Source organism: Hypanus sabinus, chromosome 2 (genome assembly GCF_030144855.1).
Source record: "Hypanus sabinus isolate sHypSab1 chromosome 2, sHypSab1.hap1, whole genome shotgun sequence".
Lineage (NCBI taxonomy): Eukaryota > Metazoa > Chordata > Chondrichthyes > Myliobatiformes > Dasyatidae > Hypanus > Hypanus sabinus.
This window is the reverse complement of record NC_082707.1, coordinates 9103419-9128931: the sequence shown is the minus strand read 5'-3', so window position 1 is coordinate 9128931 and position 25513 is coordinate 9103419. Positions and strand designations below refer to the sequence as shown.

Below are 25513 nucleotides of genomic sequence, written 5' to 3'. Positions count from 1 at the left end.
GAGAGTATAGAGGTGGAAGAGAGAGAAAAATGGGGAGAGAAAACGAGAGGAGTGAGGGAAGGATAGAGAGGTGAGGAGAGAGGGAAAGAGAGAGAGGAAGGGAGAGGAAAGAGTGGGAGGAAGAGGGAAGGAGAGAGAAAGGGAAAGAGAGAAGGAAAGGAAGTAAGAAAGGGGAGGGAGAGAGAAAGAAAGAGGGAGGAAATGAGAGATAGAGAGAGTATAGAGGTAGGGGAGAAAGGAAGAGAGGGAGGGAGAGAAAGAAAAAGAAAGAAAGAAAGGATGGGGAGAGAAAGAAGAAGAGAGGAAAGAGACAGAAAGAGAAGGAGGAAGAGGGAAGGAGAGAGAAAGGGAAAGAGAAAAGGGTGAGAGAAAGAGAGGAAAAGAAAGAGAGAAAGGGAGAGAGAAGAGAGGGAGGCAGAAAGAGGAGGAGAGAAAGTGAGAGAGAGAAAGAGTGGAAGGGAGAAAAAGAGTGAGGGAGAGAGAGGTGGGATTGGAAGAGGAAGGGAAGGGTGGAAGAGGGAAGGGGTAGAAAGAGGCAGAGAAGGAAGGAATGAATGATTGAGTAGCAATAAGAAGAAAAGGTTTGGGTGAGAGGGGAGAGAGAGGGGTGAGAGGGAGGGAGAGGGAGGGAGAGGGGAGAGAGGGATGAGGGGGAGAGAGGGATGAGGGGGAGGGAGGGGTGAGAGGGGGAGAGAGGGAGAGAGAGGGAGAGAGGGAGAGAGAGGGGAGAGAGGGAGGGAGAGGGAGGGAGGGAGAGAGAGGGAGAGGGGAGAGAGGGGGAGAGAGGGGTGAGGGGGAGGGAGGGGTGAGAGGGGGAGAGAGGGAGAGAGAGGGAGAGAGGGAGAGAGAGGGGAGAGAGGGAGGGAGAGGGAGGGAGGGAGAGAGAGGGAGAGGGGAGAGAGGGAGGGAGAGGGGTGAGAGGGAGAGGGAGGGAGAGGGGGAGAGAGGGGGAGAGAGGGGTGAGAGGGAGGGAGAGGGGAGAGAGGGAGGGAGAGGGAGGGAGAGGGGTGAGAGGGAGAGGGAGGGAGAGGGGGAGAGAGGGGGAGACGGGAAGAGAGAGAAACAATTGGAGATAGAGATCTGTGGGCCCAACACGTCAATGCAATCATGCCAGCATCTTTACTTTCTTAGACGGTTGAGGTTCAGCTCCTCAGATGAATTGTTGAAAGTGTCCAGTCTGCTATGGCAAACCAAATGTGCAGAAACGTAAAGCTCTGCCTAATATGTCACAGGCACGTCCCTCCCCACTATTGGTAGTATCTACAGGAGGTGCTGCCTCGAGAAGGTAATGTGCATCGCCTGGGCCACCCCATCTTCTCGCAGCTGCCATCGAGCAGGAAGCGCAGAACACTGAACAGCCCTTCAACCATTGGGTTCCTGAACCACCCAGCTCTGATCACTGCAGCTTAGAACACCAGCACTGCAATCACTGCAGTGAAACAGACATCTTTCTGGTTCTAAATGTGTTGTAAAATTGTGTAAAATTTAAGCTTTATTTAGGCTTCCTTGTGAGGTTTGCCTATCCGATGCTAAGTGTCTGTGATGCTGCTGCATGCGAGCCTTTATATTCTAGACCTCTTGAAATGAATACTAACATCACATTTGATTTCCTCACCACCAACTTAATCTGCAAATTAACCTTCAGGGAATGCTGCACAAGGACTCCCATGTCCCTTTGTGCTTCAGATTGAATTTTCTCTCCATTCAGTCAAACCTTTCATTTCTTCTACTTAACTGTATGACCATACACTTCCCAACACTGTGCTCCATCTGCCACTCCTTTGCCCATTCTCCTAATCTGCCCAAGTCTTTCTGTAGTCTCTCTACTTCTTCGAAACTACTTGCTGCTCCACCTATCTTTGTATCATCACCAAAATTGGACACAAACCCTACAATTCTGTCATCCAAATCATTGATATATACAAACCCCATTTCCAGAAAAGTTGGGATATTTTCCAAAATGCAATAAAAACAAAAATCTGTGATATGTTAATTCACGTGAACCTTTATTTAACTGACAAAAGTACAAAGAAAAGATTTTCAGTAGTTTTACTGACCAACTTAATTGTATTTTGTAAATATACACAAATTTAGAATTTGATGGCTGCAACACACTCAACAAAAGTTGGGACAGAGTTAAAATAAGATTGAAAAGTGCACAGAATATTCAAGTAACACCAGTTTGGAAGACTCCACATTAAGTAGGCTAATTGGTAGCAGTTGAGGTATCATGACTGGGTATAAAAGTAGCATCCATCAAAGGCTCAGTCTTTGCAAGCAAGGATGGGTCGTGGCTCACCCCTTTGTGCCAAAATTCATAAGAGAATTGTTAGTCAGTTCAAAAGGAACATTTCCCAATGCAAGATTGCAGAGAATTTAGGTCTTTCAAAATCTACAGTACAAAATAATGTGAAAAGATTCAGAGAATTCAGAGAAACCTCAGTGCGTAAAGGGCAAGGTCGGAAACCACTGTTGAATGCGCGTGATCTTCGAGCCCTCAGGCGGCACTGCCTAAGAAACCGTCATGCTACTGTGACAATTATAGCCACCTGGGCTCGGGAGTACTTCGGAAAACCATTGTCACTTAACACAGTCTGTAGCTGCATCCAGAAATGCACCTTGAAACTATAGTACACAAGGAGGAAGCCATACATCAACTCTATGCAGAAACGCCAGCGAGTTCTCTGGGCCTGAGCTCATCTCAGATGGACTGAAAGACTGTGGAACCATGTGATGTGGTCAGATGAGTCCACATTTCAGCTAGTTTTCGGAAAAAAAAGGGCGTTGAGTTCTCCTTGCCAAAGATGAAAACGACCATCTTGATTGTTATCAGCGAAAGCTGCAAAAGACAGCATCTGTGATGGTATGGGGCTGCATCAGTGCCCACGGCATAGGTGAGTTGCATGTATGTGAAGCTACCACTGACTCTGAGGTGTATATTAGGATTTTAGAGAGACATGTTGCAATCAAGGCAACGTCTCTTCCCGGGACGTCCATGCTTATTTCAGCAGGACAATGCCAGACCACATTCTGCACGGGCTACAACAGCGTGGCTTTGTAGACAGAGTGCATGTGCTTGACTGGCCTGCTGCCAGTCCAGATCTATCTCCTATTGAAAATGTATGGTGCATCATGAAGAGGAGAATCAGACAACGGAGACCACGGACTGTTGAGCAGCTGAGGTCTTATATCAAGCAAGAATGAACAAAATTTCCAATTGCAAATCTACTACAATTAGTATCCTCAGTTCCAAAATGATTAAAAAGTGTTATTAAAAGGAAAGGTGATGTAACACAATGGTAAACATGCCTCTGTCCCAACTTCTGTTGAGTGTGTTGCAGTCATCAAATTCTAAATTTTTGTATATTTACAAAATACAATTAAGTTGGTCAGTAAAACCATAGAAAATCTTTTCTTTGTACTTTTGTTAGTTAAATAAAGGTTCACACGAATTAACGTATCACAGATTTTTATTTTTATTGCATTTTGGAAAATATCCCAACTTTTCTGGAAATGGGGTTTGTAGTATAAAAAGAATCGGTCCCAACACAGATCCCCTACTAGTCATTGTCAGCCAACTAGAAAAGGCTCCTTTTATTCCCACTCGCTGCCTCCTGCCAATCAGCCAATGCTCTAACCATGTCTATCTTTCCTGTAGTACCATCGGCTCTTAACTTGTTAAGTAGCCTCATGTGTGGCACTTTCAAAGGCCTTCTGAAAATCCAATTACACAACTTCCACCGATTCTCCTTTGTCTATTCTGCTTGTTATTTCTTCAAAGAATTCCAACAGATATGTCAGGCAAGATTTTTCCTTGAGAAAACCATGCTGACTTTGGCCTATTTTATAATGTGCCTCCAAGTACCCTGAAACCATATCCTTAACAATCTTCTCCAACAGCTTCTCAACCATTGAGGTCAGACTAACTGGCCTATCATTTCCTTGTTCCTGCCTCTCTCCCTTCCTGAAGAGTGGAGTGACATTTGCAAATTTCCATTCCTCCAGAACTATGCCAGTATTAATTGATTCTTGAAAGATCACTACTAATGCATCCATAATCTCTTCAGTCACTTCTTTCAGAACCCTGGGATGTAAACCATCTGGTCCAGGTGACTTATCTACCTTCAAACCTTTCAGTTTTCCAAGAACATTCTCCATAGTAATGACAACTTCACACTCTTCTGATCCCTGACACTCTCAAACTTCTGGCATAGTGCAAGTGACTTCCATAATGATGACTGATGCAAAATACTTAGTCAATGGATCGGCCACTTCCTTGGTCCCTCTATTACTACCTCTCCAGCATCATTTTCTAGCAATCCAATATCCACTCTCACTTCTTTTTTTACACTCTATGTATCTGAAGAAATGTTTGGTATCCTCTTTAATATTATTGGCTAGCTTACTTTCATATTCCATCTTTTCCTTCTTTATGACTTTTTTAGTTGCCTTCACTTGGTTTTCAAAAGCTTCCCAGTTCTCTGACTCCCAGTAAACTTTACTATTGCTCTCCCTTCAGCTTTAATGTTGGCTTTGACTTCTCTTGTCAGCCACGGTTATGTCACTTTGCCTTTAGAATACTTCTTTCTCTTTGTGATGTACATATCCTGTGCCTTCCGAATTTCTTCCAGAAATTCCAGCCATTGCTGTTCTGCCAGCATCCCTGCCAGGGTTCTTTTCCAATCAATTCTGACCAGCTCCTCTCTCATGCCACTATAATTCTCTTTACTTCACCGTAATACTGCAACATCTGACTTTAGCTTCTCCTTCTTGAATTTCATGGTGAATTTGATCACTTGTCCCTGAGGATACTTTTACCTTAAGCTCGCTAATCAGTTCCCATTCATTGCACAAGACCCAATCCAAAATAGCTGATCCCCCAGTGGGCTCAACTATGAGCTGCTCCATCTTGTAGACATCCTAGAAATTCCCCCACATGATTTTCTCAATCTCCTTGCATATAGAAATCCCCCATATCTTTCACAACACTGCCCTTTTGATATGCATAGAATGTCAAAAAAGGGAGAGAGAGAGAGAGAGAGAGATTGAGAGAGAGAAACAGAGAGAGAGAGATTGAGAGAGAGAGAGACAGAGAGAGAAAGATTGAGAGACAGAGAGAGAGAGAGACAGAGAGATTGAGAGGGGTGGTGGGGGAGGGGGAGACTCAGCAGATATGCTCTCAGAGAGACCACCACATGGTCTTTCTGCACCTGCTAAACTTCTCCTTCTCTTGCATTGTAGGTTGGGAGTCCGGACTCTGGGCTTTTGGATGTCTCAGCACTCTATATCTTCAAACTCCTGCACCATTCTGACTCGCCTTGGCTGCTGTGATGGTGAGGTACCTCTCTGTCAGCCATTATTCAGTCTGACACCACGGAGACATACTTCTGCGATCTCACTTCCTAGACTGGAGACTAGCCATGTTCAACCATTTGGCCACCATGAACTGCACCCAGAACTGCAGCCTGTACACTGTGGACTACTTGGATTATGACATTAACCTCTTCTCCACCCCCATCCTGACCTTGGTCACCACCGCTTGTGTTCTGCTGGCGTTGATAGGGATTAGCGGCAACGTTTTGACCATCCTGATTGTGCTGAAGTTCAAGGACATGAGGACCACTACCAACTTCCATCTGTCTAGCATGGCTCTCTCAGATTTGTTCATTTTTCTTTGCATGCCTTTGGATTTGTACCGCATGTGGAAAGAGAGACCGTGGATTTTTGGAGATTTGCTCTGTAAGCTCTTCCAGTTTGTGAGTGAGAGCTGCACCTATTCCACGATCCTCAGCATCACTGCTCTGAGTGTGGAGAGATACTTTGCCATCTGCTTCCCACTCCAGGCCAAGATGGTCATCACCAAAGGTAGAGTCAAGGTGCTCATCTTCTTCCTCTGGTCCTTGGCATTCGCCTGTGCCGGACCCATCTTCATCCTGGTTGGCGTAGAGGTTGAGAATGGGACTGACCACCTTCTGACCAGCGAGTGCAAGCCAACAGACTATGCCCATGAATCAGGCCTTCTCAACACCATGGTCTGGGTTTCCACCTCCTTTTTCTTCTTGCCTGTCTTTTGCCTGTCAGTTTTTTATAGCCTAATCGGGAAGAAGCTCTGGAGGCAGAGGAGAGTTGACTTGGCATCCAACATTAGCAACAGGGAGAAGAGCAACAAGCAGACAGTGAAGATGTTGGGTGAGCTGATCTCAGTCTATCTATTCTCAATCCCTCTGTCCCTCTCTCTGGAACTTCCACATGAACCAAAGTGTTCACAAATGATGGGGCTGTTGTTCACCATAGTCAATGAAATAAGATCAGGAGAAGATCAGGAGATCAGGCAGCATGGTAGTGTAGTGGTTAGCACAATGCTTTACAGTTCCAGCAACCTGGGTTCAATTCCCACCGCTGTTTGAAGGAGTTTGTACGTTCTCCTGGTGATCACGTGTTTCTCCCCCGGGTGCTCCGGTTTCATCCCCCAGTCCACATGTGTTGGTCATTGTATGTTGTCCCGTGATTAGGCTAGGATTAAATCAGTGGTTTCTGGGCAGTGTGGCTCGAAAGGCTGGAAGGTCCTATTCTGCGCTGTATCTCAATAAATAAATAAAAAGGTCATAGTGAGAGAACTTTACCGGAGACTCTCCTTCCAGTGACACCGATCAGACACTGTGGAGACCTATACCATCCTCCTTAGACATAACTGTAGATTCTCAGAAGGAAGCGCTTTGTTCACTCTGCACTGACTGGCCACTTCTTTCAGTACCTCCTTCACCTGATAAAGTGGCCACCGAGTGCATGCTGCTATAGCCCATCCACTTCAAGGTTTGACGGGCTGTGCTATCTGAGACCTGCTGAGTTCCTCCAGCAGCTTGTGTGTGTTGCTCTGGATTTCCAGCATCTGCCGAATCTCTTGCGTTTGTACTCTGTGTCCATACTCTTTTCTCGGTTCCCCTTGCAATTCAGCTCAACAAACTGTTCAGAATGGCATCATAGAATGTCACAGTCATACAGCACTGAAACAGGCCATTTGGCCCAGCTGGCCTATGCTATCTATCCAGTCCCCATTTACACTAATCCTACAATAATTCTTTTTGGTACACCCATGTTGGCATGTGGCCAAGTGGTTAAGGCATTGGTCTAGTGATCTGAAGGTCACTTGGAGTATTGTGAGCAATTTTAGGCCTCTTAACTAAGAAAGGATGCTCTGACATTAGAGAGGGTTCAAAAGAGGTTCTCAGTTGTCATCTGAGGAGTGTTTGATGGCTCTGGGCCTTTACTCAATGGAGTTTAGAAGAATAAGGGAGGATCTCATTGAAAACTATCGAATAGTAAAAGGTGAATTGATAGAGTGGATGTGGAGAGGATTCAGTAGGTTTCAATGAGATTCCCCTCATTCTTCTAAACTCCAGCAAGTACAGGCCCAGAGCCATCAAACTCTCTCAGATGTTAACCCCTTCATTCCTGAAATTATTCTAGAGAAATTCCTCTGAACCCTCTCCAATGCCAGCACGTCCTTTCTTAGATAAGGGACCACATGAACAATTGACCGAGTAGCCAATTCGTCTTTGCAATGCGGGAGAAACCTGGAGCACCGGGAGGAAACCCACTTGGTCATGAGGTGAACATGCAAACTCCTTACAGACAGCTCATTGCCAGGATGGTACCAGGGTCACTAGTGCCTTGACAGAGTGTGGCCCCAAACCTTTCTCGCGGAGAGTGACGGGTACTTGGAATGAGCTGCCTGGGGCGTCAGAATCCTTACTGGCGTATGTCGTGAATTTTTTTGTTTTGTGGCGGCAGTACATTGCAGTATATAATAATAAAAACTATAGATTACAATAGAAATATATATAACAGAGCAAAAAAAGAGAAGAAAATAGTGAGGTAGTGTTCATTGTCCACTCAAAAATTGATGGTGGAGAGGAAGAAGCTGGTCTTGAAACATTGAATGTGTGTTTTCAGGCTCCTGAACCTCCTCCGTGATGGTGGGTACAATACAGTGGTAGTAATCAAAGTGCTTTCAGGTGAATTTCAGGGATTGGAGCAATGTGAAGCATTAATTCAATTTGCACTATGCTGGGCACAGTCTTTATGAGTCAAAGGGTCTTCTCCTATGTGGCATTGTTTTATTTTAGAAACATAGAAAACCTACAGCACTGTACAGGCCCTTCAGCCCACAAAGTTGTGCCAAACATGTACTAACTTTAGAAATTACGTAGGGTTACCCATAGCCCTCTATTTTTCTGAGCTCCATGTACCTGTCCAGGAGTCTCTAAAAATACTCTATCATATCTACCTCCACCACCGTCACTGGCAGCCCATTCCACGCACTCACCACTCTCTGCGTAGAAAACTTACCCTTGATATCTCCTCTGTACCTACTTCCAAACACCTTAAAACTGTGCCCTCTCATGCTAGCCATTTCAGCCCTGGGAAAAAGTCTCTGACTATCCGCACGATCAATGTCTCTCATCATCTTATACACCTCTATCAGGTCACCTCTCATTCTCTGTTGCTTCAAGGAGAAAAGGCCGAGTTCATTCAACCTATTCTCATAAGGCATGCTCTCCAATCCAGGCAACATCCTTGTAAATCTCCTCTTCACCCTTTCTATGGTTTCCTGTAGTGAGGCAACCAGAACTGAGCACAGTACTCCAAGTGGGGTCTGACCAGGGTCCTATATAGCTGCAACATTACCTCTCGGCTCTTGAGCTCAATCCCATGATTGATGAAGACCAATGCACTATACGCCTCTTTAACCAGAGTCAACCTGTGTAGCAGCTTTGAGTGTCTTCTATGAAGTTCCAAACTTCACACAGCCTGTGAAGTGCATTCTGAGGTACATTCGCTCTTACAAGGATTGAAGGGTGCAGTTTTATTCACTGTGGGACCTTGAGTCTTTTCTGTAAGGTACGACTGAACACTTCTTCATGAGGTAGCCCTGTGCGTGAATGGCCACAGGAAAGTTCTACTCCTGGTCTCTAAGCATCGGTCGCAGAGCTGACTTCATAATGGGAACTTTAGAGACTTCAAACTAAAAGATTAATTCCCTGAAGTGACATTCTGAAATGTGATTCTAAGTGCAGACTGTTTTAAAGGCTGTGTAACTCTAGAAACAATTAGATTGCTCTCAGTTCTAATAAATACAGAAAAGAATCAGATCATAGAATTGTTATGAAACTCAAAGAGGATGTTTGACCGAGTGAGACCATACTAGGTTCTAGTAGAGTCATCGCCTACCCTTTATAGAGTCATAGAAGAGTACAGCACAGAAACAGGCCCTTTGGCCCATTGGGTCCATACTGAGCCATTTTACACTGCATACTCCCATTGAGCTGAACCACGACCAAAGCTCTCCATATCCTTACCGTCCACGTACCTATCCATCCTTCTCTTAAACATTGAAACTGAGCTCGCATGCACCACCCGCACTGGCAGCTGATCCCCTTTAAATTTCAAGTTTATTTATTTTTTATTTGGAGATACAGTGCAGAGTGGGCCCCTCTAATTCTTCGAGCCCCAGCGTCCAGTGACACCCGACAGCCCTGATTAAATCCTAATCTAATCATGGAACAAAGACCAATGAACTTACCCAGTACGTCTTTGGACTGTGGGAGGAAACCGGAGCACACGGAGAGAACCCACGCAGAGGATGTACAGAGACTCCTTACCGAGAACACCAGGACTGAACTCTGAACTACAACGCCCTGAGCTGTAATGCTAACTTGCCTCACTACCCACAAGGTGACAAGACAAGTTTAATGAAAGTTTAATACAGCTAAATGAAACATCGTTCCTCTGGAACCAAGGGACAAATCACACCATGATTGCTCTTAGCAAATTTTTCTACTGAAGAGTCTGCCATTGTCTTCATCCGGTCAGTGACCGGAACCATTATCAATACTCTTCAGAGATTGTCTGCCTGGCAATGGTGGTCGCATAACCAGGACTCGTGACATGCTCCACCTGTTCCCATGGCTTCACGTGACCCGGCTCCGGGAGGCGGTGGGGTGGTGCTAAGCAGGTGGTACACCTTGCCCAAGGGTGACCTGCTGGCTAGCGGAGGGGAGGAGCACCTTACACCTCTTTTGGTAGAGACACATCTCCACCCGTGCCACACCAGGACCACCAGACTCAAAAATATTTACTTACCCCAAATAGGAAGGCTGATCAATACCTCCACCTACCAACCCACCCCCAATTCCTTTACCATTTCCTGTTAGTCACCTTATGTACAGACACTCCTGTGCCTAGTGTTACTTTATGGACGTATGAACTATCTTACGTATTTATATTTATTCTTTTTTTATTATTGTGTTTTTTACATTGTGTTGTTTGTGCTGCATCGGATTTGGAGTAACAGTTATTTTGTACTTGATGTTGGGTGGTGGAGTGGAGATATGTCTTTCTCAAAGGAGGTGTAAAGAGTTCCTTCCCCTTGGCTCAAAGGGCTAGAAGGCCCATTCTATACTGTGCCCCAATCGTAAATAAACCTCGAACTGTACAGCACAGGACCAGGCCCTTCAGCCCACAGTGCTGTGCTGACCAATTACACTGGTAATCAAATGGCTGACTAAACTCATCCCTTCTGCCTACACAATGTCCACGTCCTTCCATTCACGTGCCTATCTAAACACCTCTTACCATGGGCTTAGCGGTTCGCACCGTGCTATTCCAGCTGGAGGTATTCCAGGTCCACAGTTCAATCCTGATGCTGTTCGCAGTCCCTATGGAATGTGTGGAAACTCCCCGAGCGCTAGGAGCTTCCTCCCACAGTCCAGAGACCTACCAGCTCAGAAGATTAGCCGTTGTGAAATTGTCCCAAGATTAAGCTAAGGTTAATCGGGTTTGTTGGGGGTTGTTAGTGCAGTATGGCTCCAAGGGCTGGTAGGGCCGACTCCTCTCTGTATTGCAAAATCAATAATTGCAAAACTCCCCAATGTTGCTGCTTCTACCACCTCCCCAGGCAGCTCTTTCCGGCCACCCGCCCCTCTCTGTGTAAGAAACCTGCCTCTCACATCTCCCTTGAAATTACCCCCCTCACCTTAAATGCACATCCTCTGGTGTTAGACATTCCAACCCTGGGAAAAAGCTACACTCTGTCTACCCCAGGCAGTAGAACAAAATTCCCCTTAAATCTTTCACCTTTAACCTATGACTTCTAAGGCGGGAATGGGGAGCTCAATCACACAGGAAGAGATGGAAGTAGGCTGCCCACTGCCACAGAGAGGTTGGACTGAAGAATGGAGAGAGACTTCAAGGGATTTGGAATTGCAGGAGATGGAGAGGGGAAAGATGAGCACAAGGGCTGCATGTCCCAACATCATAATGTATAGTATCCTAGGTAACCAGGAAGAAGATCAGGAGAATAATCCCAGGAATGGAAGGGTTAATGTATGAGGAGTGTTTGATTACTCTGGTCTGGGGTTTTGAAGAATGAGGGGTGATCTCATTGAATAATGAAAGGCCTAGATAGAGTGGATGAGGAGAGGATGTTTCCTGTAGCGGGAGAGTCTAGGACCAGAAAGCACAGAGTCAGAATAGAGGGACAGCCATTTGGAACAGAGGGTGGTGATCTGTGGAATTCATTGACATAGACAGCTCTGGAAGCCAAGTCACCGAGTATATTTAAAGTGGAGGTTGATAGATTCTCGATAAGTAAGGGTGTGCAGATGAGAGGGATAATAAATCAGCCATGATGGAATGGTAGAGCAGCCTTGATGGGCTGAATGGCCTGACTCTGCTCCTATATCTTATAGTCTTATGGTCCTACATCGTTATGCAAAATGTCCTCAGCAAAACATCCAAATATTTAAGTCTTTCCAGAAGATCACAATTTTGCAGGACTTCCTTTGCATTTAGAGACAGTATGTGACTGTTCAAATTATGTGGAAAGAAATCTTCCTGTGAATTTAAACTGTATTTAACCAATGGAAATTATTGTCCACATTGTAGCCAGCCATCTGTCCCTGTGTTGATCCTTGTAAACTTTAATGATTTTTGTGTATTTTTTTCTTGAGGTTAAAAAAATGTTGGCTTGGAAGAATCTTGGTCAGTAGTGTTTGAGCCCACTCGGGCAAAGAGAGCTCAGTCCACGCTGATCCAACACTCACAGTCAGGGCAAGGACAGTATGACTTAGATACAGACTAGAGATCCCTCTACACTGATCCAGGGCATGCGACATAGAACTTACAACACGGAACATGGCAACACAGTACAGGCCCAAACATGCAAAAAGCTACTTAGAGCTGAACGCCTGATGGGGACCAAACGTAAGTGAGCTGCCCCAAATGGACACTAGGAGCCCCTTCACCAGAGGGGCTACACCTCTCTAACAATTATTTGACATTTTATTCTCATGAAACAGACTCTATCTACCCTATTGACACTCATTTGCCACTTTATTATGTACACCCTGCACCGAATGAAGTGGCCGCTGAGTGTCTGTTCATGGTCTTCTGCTGCTGTAGCCCATCCACTTCAAGGATCGACATGTTGTGCGTTCAGAGATTCTGCACACCACTGATATAACACCTTGTTATTTCAGCTACGGTCATCTTCCTGTCAGCTCGAACAGTCTGGCCATTCTCTCATTAACAAGAGGACTTTTGATCTCAGAACTGCTACTCACTGGATGATTTTATTTATTGTGCCATTCTCTGTGAACTCTGGAGACTGTTGTGTGTGAAAACCCCAGGAGATCAGCAGTTTCTGAGATACTCAAACCACCCCATCTGGCACCAATCATTCCATGGTTAAAGTCACTTGGGTCACATTTTCTGCTATTTGGTCAGAACAACAACTGAACCTCCTGACCATGTCTGCATGCTTTTATGCATTGAGTTGCTGCCAGATGATTGACTGATCAGATATTTGCATTAATGAGCAGGTGTTCAGGTGTACCTAATAAAGAGGCCACTGAATGTATATTTTTCATAATTTTATATACTTCTGAAGTATATAATTTTAAATACATTTGGGCATAAAATAAAATGTATGAATAATGAAATTCCTCCTCACGTTGACTAGGTGAGCATCATATGTCCCAATGTGTGGCTCCCATACTTTTACAATCTGTACCAACCTAACTAAGTGGGCAGATGGAATATAGGATGGAAGAATTGGAAGTGATCTATGTGGAATAATTTTGTAAACCTCTATCCGATCTCCCGTCAGCCTCTGCCACTCCAAAGAAAACAATCCCAGTTTATCCAACCTCTATGCAGGCGGCATCCTGGCGAAGCTTTTCTGCACCCTCTCCAATGCCTCCACATTCTTTTTATCGACGAGTGACCAGAACTCAGTGTAATAATCCAGATGTGGCCCAAGTAGAGTTATCAGGTCTCCCCTTCAGCCTCTGCCATTCCAGAGAGGACATCCAAGTTGGTCCAACCTCTCGTTACGTCTTTCCCCAATCCAGGCTGCATCCTGGTGAACCTCTTCTGCACCCTCTCCAAAGCCTCAACCCCTCACATCCCTCCTGCAATAGGGCAATCAGAATCGCACACAATACTCCAAATGTGGATGAAAATCTGAGAAATAGAAGATACTGGAAACAATCAGCAGGTCGAGCAGCATCCGTGGAGAAAGAGACAATTAATATTTCAGGTCAAAGATCTCCTTTATTTTCCCTCCCTGGAAATACTCGACATGGGTCAGGCCAAGAAGACAGTTCTTCCGAGGAAGTAGTTGTACTACAGGTTGAATATGAACACATCAGGAACCTGAAGGTCCAAAATCATCATTTTAAGAACAGCCTCTTCTCCACTGCCATCAGATTTCTGAATAGTCCATGAACCCATCAACACTACCTTGTTATTCCATTGTTTTTTGCACTTTTTATTTATTTTTGTAAATTTGGCAGCATGGTAGCATAGCGGTTAGCACAACACTATTACGACACCAGCAATCCAGGTTCAATTCCGTTACTGTCAGTGAAGAGTTTGTACATTCTCTCCATGCCACATGGGTTTCCTCCCACATTCCAAAGACGTACAAGTTTTTTTTGCTCACTTTTCTTTGCTCTCATTTTGCATTTTTATGTATCTGTACTTATTTATAGTTTTTATATGCATTGCAATGTACTGCAGCCATGAAACAACAAATGAAGTGTTATTAATCCTGATTCTGATTCTGTTAGTAGGTTAATTGGTCACATGGGTGTAATTTGGTAGCACGGCCTTGTTAGCCTGCAAGGGCCTGTCACCGTGCAGTATCTCTGAATTATATTATTCTTTTATGTCTTGCACTGTCCTGCTGCCTCAAAACAACAAATTTCTTGGCAGATGTCAGTGATAATAAACCTGATTCTGATTCTCAAAGGCTCTAGTCTGGCATCCATGGGAGCTGATGGGTGCTGAGCCAGAGAGTGTCAAATTAGAGAGTTAGGACCAATCATAACTTCACTCAGCTCAACACTGAAGAGATTCCACAACTGATGGACTCACTTTCAATGACTCTACAACTCACTACTAATTATTCATTATCATTATTTTTTGTATTTGTGCAACTTGCTTTCCGTTGCACATTGATTGTTGTATGACTTTGTTCAGCTGTAAATGCCTGCAAGAAAATGAACCTCAGGTGACATTTACACTCAGTGGCCACTTCATTAGCACACCTGCTTGTTAATGCAAATATCTAATCAGCCAATCATGTGGCAGCAACTCAATGCAGAAATGCATCATACATGGTCAAGAGGTTCAGTTGTTCAGACCAAACATCGGAACGGGGAAGAAATGTGATCTGAGTGACTTTGACTGTGGAATGATTGTTGGTGCCAGATGGGGTGGTTTGAGTATCTCAGAAACTGCTGATCTCTTGAGATCTTTGCAGGCGTCAGCCTCTAGAGTTTACAGAGAATGGTGCAAAAAAACAAAAGCACCAGTTCTGTGGGCAAAGAAAGCTTTGTTAATGAGAGAGGTCAGAAGAGACTGGCCAGACTGGTTAAAGCTGACAGAAAAGTGACAGTAACAGTGGTGTGCAGAACAGCATCTCTGAATACACATCACATTGAACCTTGAAGTGGATGGGGTATGGTTGAAGACCACAAACATACACTCAGCAGCCACTGCATTTGGTAACTCCTGTAACTAATAAAGTGGTCTCTGTATGTAAGTATTTTGATAGTAAACTTGTTTTGAGCTTTGAAACTGTGGTTCCCTTGTAAGGAATCCCAAGTTTAAAGCCACGCATGGGAAACAGTTCTTCATTCCCTTTTCTCCAAAAACAACCAGCATTTCTAACCTTGATTGTTCACCTTTGCTATATACATTTGCAGAAAGCCCCATTGTTCGGGGATCTTGGTTAACCTTTCTCTGTCCTGTAATTTTCTGCAGTAATCTGATTCTTTGAAGTATCCTTTGACAGCTCATTCATTGTGTCAGGAATTCTCCCAGATGGTTGAACTATAAATACCATGGAGAAAGACTTAATTGAAAGGTCAAAATACCTCTCACTACACTCTGCTTGGTCTCGTTCATTATAAAGGGAGACTGTTACTAGCATCAACAATGAATTTTCTTTCTTCTGACATTCATAAATTTCAGTGATTATTAATGATATTCATTGAAGGTCTTCTCATGATCTCAACCTCTAAATATTTTCAAATTTTCTTTTCCATATACACACCAATCTTATCCCTTCCGCCTCTGAGCAGAATCAGAGTCAAAGTTCAAAGCACCTTTATTATCAAAGTACATACATGTCACCATATACAACCCTGAGATTCACTTTCTTGTGGACACACTCAGTGAATCGATAGCATAGTAACCATAACAGAATCAATGAAAGACCAGACCAACTTGGACATTCAACCAGTGTGCAAAAGGCAACAAATCATGCAAATATAAAATCGAAAGAAATAATAATAATACATAAATAACAACTTATATCGAGAACATGTCTGGTCCCAATCCATTACTCTTTGTTGGACCTTCTGTTCAAAAAAAACTTCCCCTTCAGATGTCTTTTTAAAATTCCCCCTCTCACCTTAACTGCATGCCCTCTGGTATTAGGCATTTGAACCCTGGGAAAAAGATATACTCTCTGTCTGCTCTATCTATGCCTATCATTGTCTTATAAACCTCTATCAGATCTCCCCTCAGTCTCTGCCGCTCCAGAGAAAACAACACGTTTGTCCAGCCTCTGGTTACAGCGCATGTGCTCTAATCCAGGCAGCACCCTGCTAAGCCTCTGGTTACAGCGCATGTGCTCTAATCCAGGCAGCACCCTGCTAAGCCTCTGGTTACAGCACCTGTGCTCTAATCCAGCAGCACCCTGCTAAGCCTCTGGTTACAGCGCATGTGCTCTAATCCAGGCAGCACCCTGCTAAGCCTCTTCTACAGCCTACTCACAAGGTACTTGGACAGGCAGAGTCATAGAGCCATAGACCATTACAGCACAGAAACAGGCCCTTCAGCCCATCTAGTCTGTACTGAACCATAGTTCCAATGACCTGCACTTGGTTCAGAGCCCTCCATTCATTTCCCATTCATGTACTATCTAAATGTCTCTTAAGTGTTGAACTCACACCCGTATCTAACACATCTGCTGGCTGCTCGTTCTGGAGGCTAAGGGCTGGTTGACAGGACATACAGGGAGGTAGTTACCTCTTAGGTGCAGTCAAGGGAAAATTTTTGCCTGACAAATCTTTTGGAATTCTTTGAGGAAATAACAAGCAGGATAGACAAAGGAGAGTCAGGGGATGTTAGTTACTTGGATTTGCAGAAGGCCTTTGACAAGGTGCTGCACATGAGGCTGCTTAACAAGAGCCCATGGTATTACAGAAAAGTTGGTTAAATCAGTGGCTGATTAGCAGGAGGCACTGAGTGAGAATGAAGGAGGCCTTTTCTGATTATCTGCCAGCGGTGTTCCACAGGAGTTTGTGTTGGAACTGCATATTTTCATGTTGTATGTCAGTGATTTGGATGACGGAAATTGATGGTTTTGTGGCCAATTTTGCAGACGATGTGAAGATAGGTGGAGGGAGGGGCAGGTAGTGTTGAGGAATCAGGGCTGAGAGACTGGAGGAATGGATGAAGAGGTGGCAGATGGAGTAATGTGGTAGAAGGAATAAGGGTGTAGACTATGGAGAGAAAATACAAAAATCAGAGGTGCAAAGGGACTTGGGAGACCGTGTGCTGGATTATCTTTAATGTTGAAATTGACCCCAGTACATGGATAAGAAAAGCTTACAGGAAGACAGACCTAATGTGGACAAATGGGACTAGCTTAGATGGGAATCTTGTTTAGCACGGACCCATTGGGCCGAAGGGCATGTTTCCATCCTGTATGGATCTACCCTTATTCCATACCCTTACTTTCCCTCTTTCTCTTGATGTTTATACGAGGAAACTGAAAAGCCGAAACTAAGAGCAGAGAACTTAAAAGGGTCCATTTATACTGGTGGGAGATATTTAAACAGGATTAGCCCTGTCATAACAGAATATCTTGTAAACAGTATATCCAATTTAATTAGGATGTAGTCTATGCAGGGCTAAAATGATATTTATCACAATCTGCATACTGGCAAGATACAACTGCAGAACTTAGAGTCCAGGAGGAAGATAAATTTTCAATTAACAATTTCCCTAGCAAATCAAAACAAATTAGAATACATCAGCGGCCACTTTATTAGGTACACTGTACACTTGCTTATTAATGCAAATCTCTTATCAGCCAGTCATGTGGCAGCAACTCAATGCATGAAAGCATGCAGACATGGTCAAGAGATTCAGTTGTTGTTCAGACCAAACATCGGAATGGGGAAGAAATGTGATCTAAGTGACTTTGACTGTGGAATAATTATTGGTGACAGACAGGGTGGTTTGAGTATCTCAGAAATTGCTGATCTTGTGGGATTTTCACACGTAGCAGTCCCTGGAGTTTACAGAGAATGGTGTAAAAAACAAAAAGGAAAATCCAGTGAGCAGCAGTTCTGTGGAAAAACTGCCTTGTTAGTAAAAGAGGTCAGATTAGAAAGAACAAAATAATTGTTACTCCAGACCTGATACCACACAAAAAAACACAATAAGATTAGAATAGATTAAATTAGATTCAACTTTATTGTCATTGTGCCAAGTACAGATACAAAGCAAATGAAATGCAGTTAGCAGCTAACCAGAAATGCCAAAGAATAGTGTTATTTACAAAATAACTGCAAATAAAAAGTGCTACAGCACACAAATATAAAAGTACTGGGATAGTACAATATGGGTGCAATACTGTGATGTGAGGTTCAGCAGGGTCACAGCCTCATGGAAGAAGCTCTTCCTGTGCCTGCTGGTGTGGGAGCGGAGGCTCCTGTAGCGCCTACTGGATGGGAGGAGAGTAAAAAGTCCATGGTTAGGGTGAGATGCATCCTTGATAATGCTTTTTGCCCTGCCCAGGCAGCGTTTATGGTGGGTGTTCTCAATGGTGGGCAAATGGGTGCCGATAATCCGCTGGGCAGTTTTCACCACCCACTGGAGTGCTTTGCGGTTGGATACGGGACAATTGCCATACCACACTGAGAGACAGTTGGTGAGTATGCTCTCAATGGTACAGCGGTAAAAGTCCGTCAGTATCCTGGGACAGAGGTGAGCTTTCTTGATGCTCTGCAGGAAATAAAGACACTGTTGCACCTTTTTGATCAGGATGGAGGAGTTCAGGGACCAGGTGAGATCCTTGGAAATATGGACACCAAGGAATGTGAAGCTTGATACACGCTCCACTACAGCTGTGTTGATGTAGATGGGGACGTGAGTGTGGCTCCTAGCATGCCTGAAGTCCACAATGATCTCTTTGGTCTTCTGGGATTATGCACCCAAGGGTGACTGTTGCTTTAAGTGGCTTACCATTAACCCTTCAAAGTTCCATCTCCCAGACCACACCCCATTTATATTCTTCATTCATGGATCCTGGTGTGAATAGAGTGGCCCTCACACATGCCTGAACAAATAGGTAATAAGTTAGAAAGGAACTGCCTGAAGATTAAGAACACAATAATAATAAAAATCAATAATATAAGTATGTAGCATAGCTTTTTACATAGTTTGGATTTATGTCCATTCTGTAGGAACAGAATGAGGCCATTCAGCCCACCTAGTCTACTCCACCATTCTGCCATGGCTGATCCATCTTCCCTCTCAGCCACACTCTCCTGCCCTCTCCCTATAACCCCTCATTCCCTGACTAATCAAGAAGCTATCAACCTCTGCTTTATATATACCCAATAGCTTGGACTCCACAGCTGCACTTGGCAACAAACCCCACAGATTCATCACTCCTTGGCTAAAGACGTTCCTCCTCATCTCAATTCGAACACACACACACACACACACACACACAATCCTTCCTTTCCAACCCCTTGCACGTCCTGTACTCTGAGCTCTGGATTTCCCTGCCAGAACCTCTCCTCTTTTAAAACCATCTTTAAAACCTGCCTTTTGAGTGAGCGAATCGATTCCAAATTTGATATTTGTTGCTCTGGCAACCAGACCGGATAGGCTTAAGCAGTTCTTTGCTAACTTACTTGTTCAGGCATGTGTGAGGGCCGCTCTGTTCATACCAGGATCCATGAATGAAGAATATAAATGGGGCGTGGTCTGGGAGATGGCTGGAGAAATTTGAAGGGTTAATGGTAAGCCACTTAAAGCAACAGTAACCCTTGGGTGCACAGACTTGTTTTGTGGCCACTGTTACGAATACTAATGGGTTCTAATGGAAAATCTTTGGGATTTTGCCAAAATTCCGTAATGTAAGAACAGAATTCTGGAAATAGATGTTCACTAAAGTGTACACTTTATCCCTCAGTAATTTTGCATTGTTTACTGGTTTTATCTAATGGTCTGGAATTAATCTGAAATATTTTCTTTACAAGGATGTTGCTGAGATCGGAAGACCATTCAGGGTTGTGTATGGTGACATATACATACCTTGATAATACATTTACTTTGAACTTTGAGTTAAAGGAAAAGTTTGTATAGGTTAAACTTCATTCCCTGGAGTGCAGGAGAATGAGGGGAGATTTGGTAGAGGTAGACAAAATTAGAAGGGTACAGGTAGGATAAACACAAGTAGGTTGTTTTCCACTGAGGTTGCGTGGGACTATAACTGGAGGTCATGGGTTAAGGGTGAAAGGTGAACTGTTTGAGGAGAACTTGAGGGGAAACTTCTTCACTCAGAGGGTTGTGAAAGTGTTAAACGAGCTGCCAGTGAAAGTGGTGGACACAGGTTCGATGTCAGCATTTAAGAGGAATTTGGGTAGTTACATGGACGGGAGGGGCACGAAGGGATATGGTCCCGATGCATGTTGATGGGATTTGGGAGAGTAATAGTTTACACAGACTAGATGGGCTGAAGGGACTGTTTCTGCGCCATTGCACTCTTTGACGTTCCAGTGCTGGGTTTAATTGTCTCTGGCAGCCAAAAGGGGTGAGGCTAATAGTGGTAGGGTGCAGGGAGTTGCCCTGGAAATTTGTGAGAACTTAACAAGAGGGAATTGCCAGAGGGAAACAAAAGCAGCTGACACAATGAATTATGATCAAGGACGAATTATTTGTTACACAGATCTACCATTGTAATAATAATCAGCGAGGCACAGAAAGATCTGTGTTTACCGACAGGCACCTGTACTGTCTCCACGGAAGGGCACGTGAACTTACACAACCAACACCTACATACAAACTAACTAAGTTTTCCTGACCTTCCATGAACAGTCAGAGAACAGAGAATATATTAGCCATTAAAAATGAATTTCTGCTGCTGGCCATATGTTCTTCATAGTCCCGTTTTGAATCTCCACATGACCGTGGGGCGACTCACATCCGTGATAGTTGGTCTCCAACAGAGTTACTGCTGCCAAAACACTTGAAGCACCTGTTTTTATATTTATTTCCGACCAATTCAAAGATTGCACTCCGGTGTCCTTGCCTGTAGGACATGTGCCTGACCTTAACACCTTTTTATTGACTCTGCTCCAGGCCAGCATCCATTTATTACTGCCCTCTTCCCAGCAAGTGACAATCGGTAATTTATGGCTCTTTGTTCTCAATCAGCAACCAGTTTGAATCAACAACACACACAAAATGCTGGTGGAACACAACAGGCCAGGCAGCATCTATAGGGAGAAGTGCGGTCGACGTTTTGGGCCGAGACCCTTCGTCAGGACTAACCAAAAGGAAAGATAGTAAGAGATTTGATAGTAGTGGGGGGAGGGGGGGAAATGCGAAATGATAGAAGACCAGAGGGGGTGGGATGAAGCTAAGAGCTGGAAAGGTGATTGGCAAAAGTGATACAGAGCTGGAGAAGGGAAAGGATCATGGAATGGGAAGCCTCAGGAGAAAGAAAGAGGGGGAGCACCAGTGGGAGATGGAGAACAGGTAAACAACTAAATATGACAAGGATTGGGTAAGAAGGGGAGGAGGGGCATTAACGGAAGTTAGAGAAGTCAATGTTCATGCCATCAGGTTGGAGGCTACTCAGCCGGTATATAAGGTGTTGTTCCTCCAACCTGAGTTTGGATTCATTTTGACAATAGAGGAGGCCATGGATAGACATATCAGAATGGGAATGGGGTGTGAAATTAAAATGTGTGGCCTCTGGGAGATCCGAATTAAAATGTGTGGCCACTGGGAGATCCCATTCCCATTCTGATATTTCTATCCATGGCCACATGTCCCATTCCCATTCTGATATGTCTAGATATATGACAGTAGAAAGGACAGGCTGGTCAGTAATTGGTTAAACCGGGAGAGGGGGAGGGGTGAACTAAAGAGCTGCGAGGTTGATTGGTGAAAGAGATAAAGGGCTGGAGGAGGGGGAATCTGATAGGAGAGGGTAGGAAACCATGGAAAAAAAGGAAAGGGGGAGGAGCACCAGAGAGAGGTGATGGGCAGGTAAGGAGATAAGGAGATAAGGTGAGAGAGGGCAACAGAATTGGGGAATGGTGAAGCGGTGAGGGGGACAATTTACCAAAATCTATGTTCAAGACATCAGGTTGGAAGCTACCCATACAGGATATAAGGTTGTACTCCTGTGGTCTCATCACAACAGTAGAGGAGGCCATCGACTGACATGTTGGAAAGTCAAGAGATGGGAATGGGAAATAAAATTGAAATGGGTGGCCACTGGGAGATCCCACTTTTTCTGGTTGATGGAACGTAGTTGCCGGGGGCTGGATTAGGAGGTAGAGCGTAAGGTAAGGTCGGACATAGAACATAGAACAGTACCACAGGAACAGGCCTTTCGGCCTACAATGCTGTGCTAAATCAATTAAATTAGTAATCAATTGGCCAACAAAACTAATCCCTTCTGCCTACACAATGTCCATACCCTTCCATTTTCCTCACATTCATGAGCCTGTCTAAACACCTCTTAAAAGTCTCTGATGTTTCTGCCTCCACCACCACCCCAGGTAACGCATTCGAGGCACCCACCCCTCTGTGTGAAAAAACGCCCCTCACTTCTCCTTTGAAATTACCCCCTCGTGCATTAAATGCTCTCTGGTGTTAGACATTTTTACCTGGGAAAAAACTGTTCTCTGTACTCTATCTCATTCCTATGTGGTTTGCGTCATGTGCCGTAGGCAACCATGCTCGTTCCATGACCATTTCTTGCCAAATTCTTCTGCAGAAGTGGCTTACCGTTGCCTTCTTCTGGGCCGAGTCTTTACAAGACAATTCATGCCAGCCATTATCAATACTTTTCAGAGATTGTCTGCCTGGCGTCAGTGGTCGCATAACCAGGATTTGCGGTATGCACCGCCTGCTCTTACGACCATGCACCTCGTGCTCTGTGGCTTCACATGATCCTGATCGGGGCTAATCTGGTGCTACACCTCACCCAAGAGTGACCTGCAGGCTAGCAGAGGGATGGGGCACCTTATACCACCTTTGGTAGCAACATATCTCCACTCTGCCACCCATCTACTCCATCTATGCATCTCATAATCTTATAAACCGCTATCAGACCTCCCCTCGGCCTCTGCTGCTGCAGAGAAAACAATCTGTTTGTCCAACCTCTCGTTATAGCACACACCCTCTAATCCAGGCAGCATCCCTTCTGCACCCTCTCCAAAGCCTGGACATCCTGTACCGGGCCAGCCACACCTGTGTACCCTCCAGATGTAGCCTAACAAGCTACAACTAACTTCCTGACGTTTGAACCCAGTGCCGGCTTGCCATATCCCTTGGCACGCTGGAGCCATTCTGCCAAGGGGAGACCTCACTGACAGTTTTGGAGTTATGCAAGGCACTGATAGGGTGGACAGTCAGCAACTTTTCCCCAGGGTGGAACCGGAAGACATGAGTTTAAGATTAAAAGGAAAGGTTTAAAGGTGGCATGAGGGGCAGGTTCTTTACACAGAGAGGGTAGTAATCAAAGCCCCATTCCTCAGTCCCACACTCTCATACACATTCCTCTAACCCAAGCACGGCCTCCGACCTCCAGCGGACTCGCAGACACTGGGACCCGACTTCCTCCATGGACAGACTCAGATCTGCCTGACTTCCTCCAGCACTTTGTGTATGCTGCTTCAGATTGTACTGTTCCGTTGTATTTATTATCACTAAAGCTCAACGTTCAATTTATTCTGTAAGATACAGGAGCCAAAATAGGCCATTTGGCCCATCAAGTCTGCTCTGCCATTTCATCATGGCTGATCCACTTTCCCTCTCAGCCCCAATCTCCTTTCATGCCCTGACCAATCAACCTCAGCCCTAAATATGCATAAAGACTTGGCCTTCACATCCACTTGCGGCAAAGTTCAATATGTATCATTAAAGTACGTATGTCACCACATCCTACCATGAGATTCATTTTCTTGCGGGCATTTACAGGAAAAATTTAAAAACTACATTAAAATCAATGAACCACCACACGCACACAGAGACAGTAAATAAATGAATACTGAGAGCACAAGTTGTAGTTTCCATGAAAGTGAGACTGTAGGTTGTGGAATGGGTTCAGAGTCGCGGTGAGTGAAGTTACCCACCCAGGTTCAGGAGCCCGACATCGGAGGGTAATAATTGTTCCTCAGCCTGGTGGTGTGAGACCCAAAGCTCCTGAGCCACTGATGGTATCTGTGAGGAGAGGGCATATCCTGGATGATGGGAGTCTTTGATAATGGATGCTGTTTCCTTCCTCCTTGTAGAAGTGTTCCCCTGTAATGGAACGGGTTGTGTCACCTCTTAATGTGGACTTTTCTGTTCCTGGGCATCGGTGCTTTCATACCAAGCCGTGATGCAACCAGTCAGGATGCTCTCCACCGTGCATCTGCCAAAGTTTGTCAAAGTTTTAGATGGCATGCTGAATCTGTGCAAACTTTGAAGGAAGGAGAGATGCTGTTGTGCCTTCTTGGTGCTGGTCCCAGGGCAGAACCTCTGATATGATGTCGAGGAAATTCATTACACTGTTCACTCTGTGAGCAACGAATTATGTTGTACCTTGCCGTTCATGACAACATAACAAAAGTGTCCTTTCCATGACTGAGTGGATTTCCTCCAGGTGCTCCAGTTTCCAACCACATTCCAAAGACGTACGGGTTAATTGGTTAACTGGGCATTGTAAGTTGTGTGGTCAGGCTACGGTTAAGTAAGTGGGTGTCTGGGCAGTGTAACTTGTTGGGCTGGAAGGATCTGTTCCACACTGTATCCCTAAAGAATTAAAATAATTTGATCTGCTCTCATCCCTTGCAGCTGTGGTCATCTTCGCCTTCGTTCTTTGCTGGCTGCCGTTTCATATTGGGCGATACCTTTTCTCCAGAGCCTCGGAGGAGTGGTCTGAGCACATGTACCGGGTCAGCCAGTATTGCAACCTGGTCTCCTGTGTTCTCTTCTACCTGAGCGCAGCCATCAACCCCATCCTCTACAACGTCATGTCCAAGAAGTACAGAGTGGCTCTCTTCAAGCTGTTCCACCTCACCCAGGATCTGAGGAGGACTCTGTCAAAAAGCAAGGACCATAACTTACCGAGCTGGACTGAATCCTCGGGAAGCACTTGACCTCGCAACATCCCCCAGTTGGAAAGGCTGCAATGTCCGTGCACCTCACTGCACATAGTAAGGCGGACTCAGTGAGATGGACAAAGCGGTCAGCCGCGGGATGGGTGGACGTACATGGTTTTGGTCAAGTCATGTTGTGTCATTGTATGCACAACAGCAACTGAATAAAATAAACCTTGCAATTCTAAGGGATTTCTATCACCTTACCTGTCAAGGCCATTTATAAACTCTCAAACTGTTCTTTGTTGCAAACATACACTACACACAGTGGCCACTTTATTAGGTACCTCATGGCTAATAAAGTGGCCGCTGAGTGTATGTTTGTGGTCTTCTGCTGCTGTAGCCCATCCACTTCAAGGTTCAACGTGTTGTGCGTTCAGAGATAATCTTCTGCACACTCACTCACTGTCGTAACATGTGGTTATTTGAGTTACTGTTGCCTTAATTTCAGTTTGAACCAGTCTGGCCATTCTCCTCTGACCTCTCTCATTAACGAAGTATTTTTGCTCACAGAACCTCCGTTCACTGAATGTTTTTTT

General features: G+C 44.7%; 1 protein-coding gene across 1 annotated transcript; it reads left to right on the top strand.

The window, feature by feature from the left end:
- Positions 1 to 5420: 5420 nt before the first annotated feature.
- Positions 5421 to 25061, top strand: ghsra (growth hormone secretagogue receptor a). The gene is made up of 2 exons (XM_059985954.1): positions 5421 to 6189; positions 24670 to 25061. Exons 1-2 carry the CDS (start codon positions 5421 to 5423, stop codon positions 24972 to 24974), a joined length of 1074 nt encoding a protein of 357 aa, XP_059841937.1. The 3' UTR covers positions 24975 to 25061.
- The last annotated feature ends 452 nt before the right edge of the window (positions 25062 to 25513 follow it).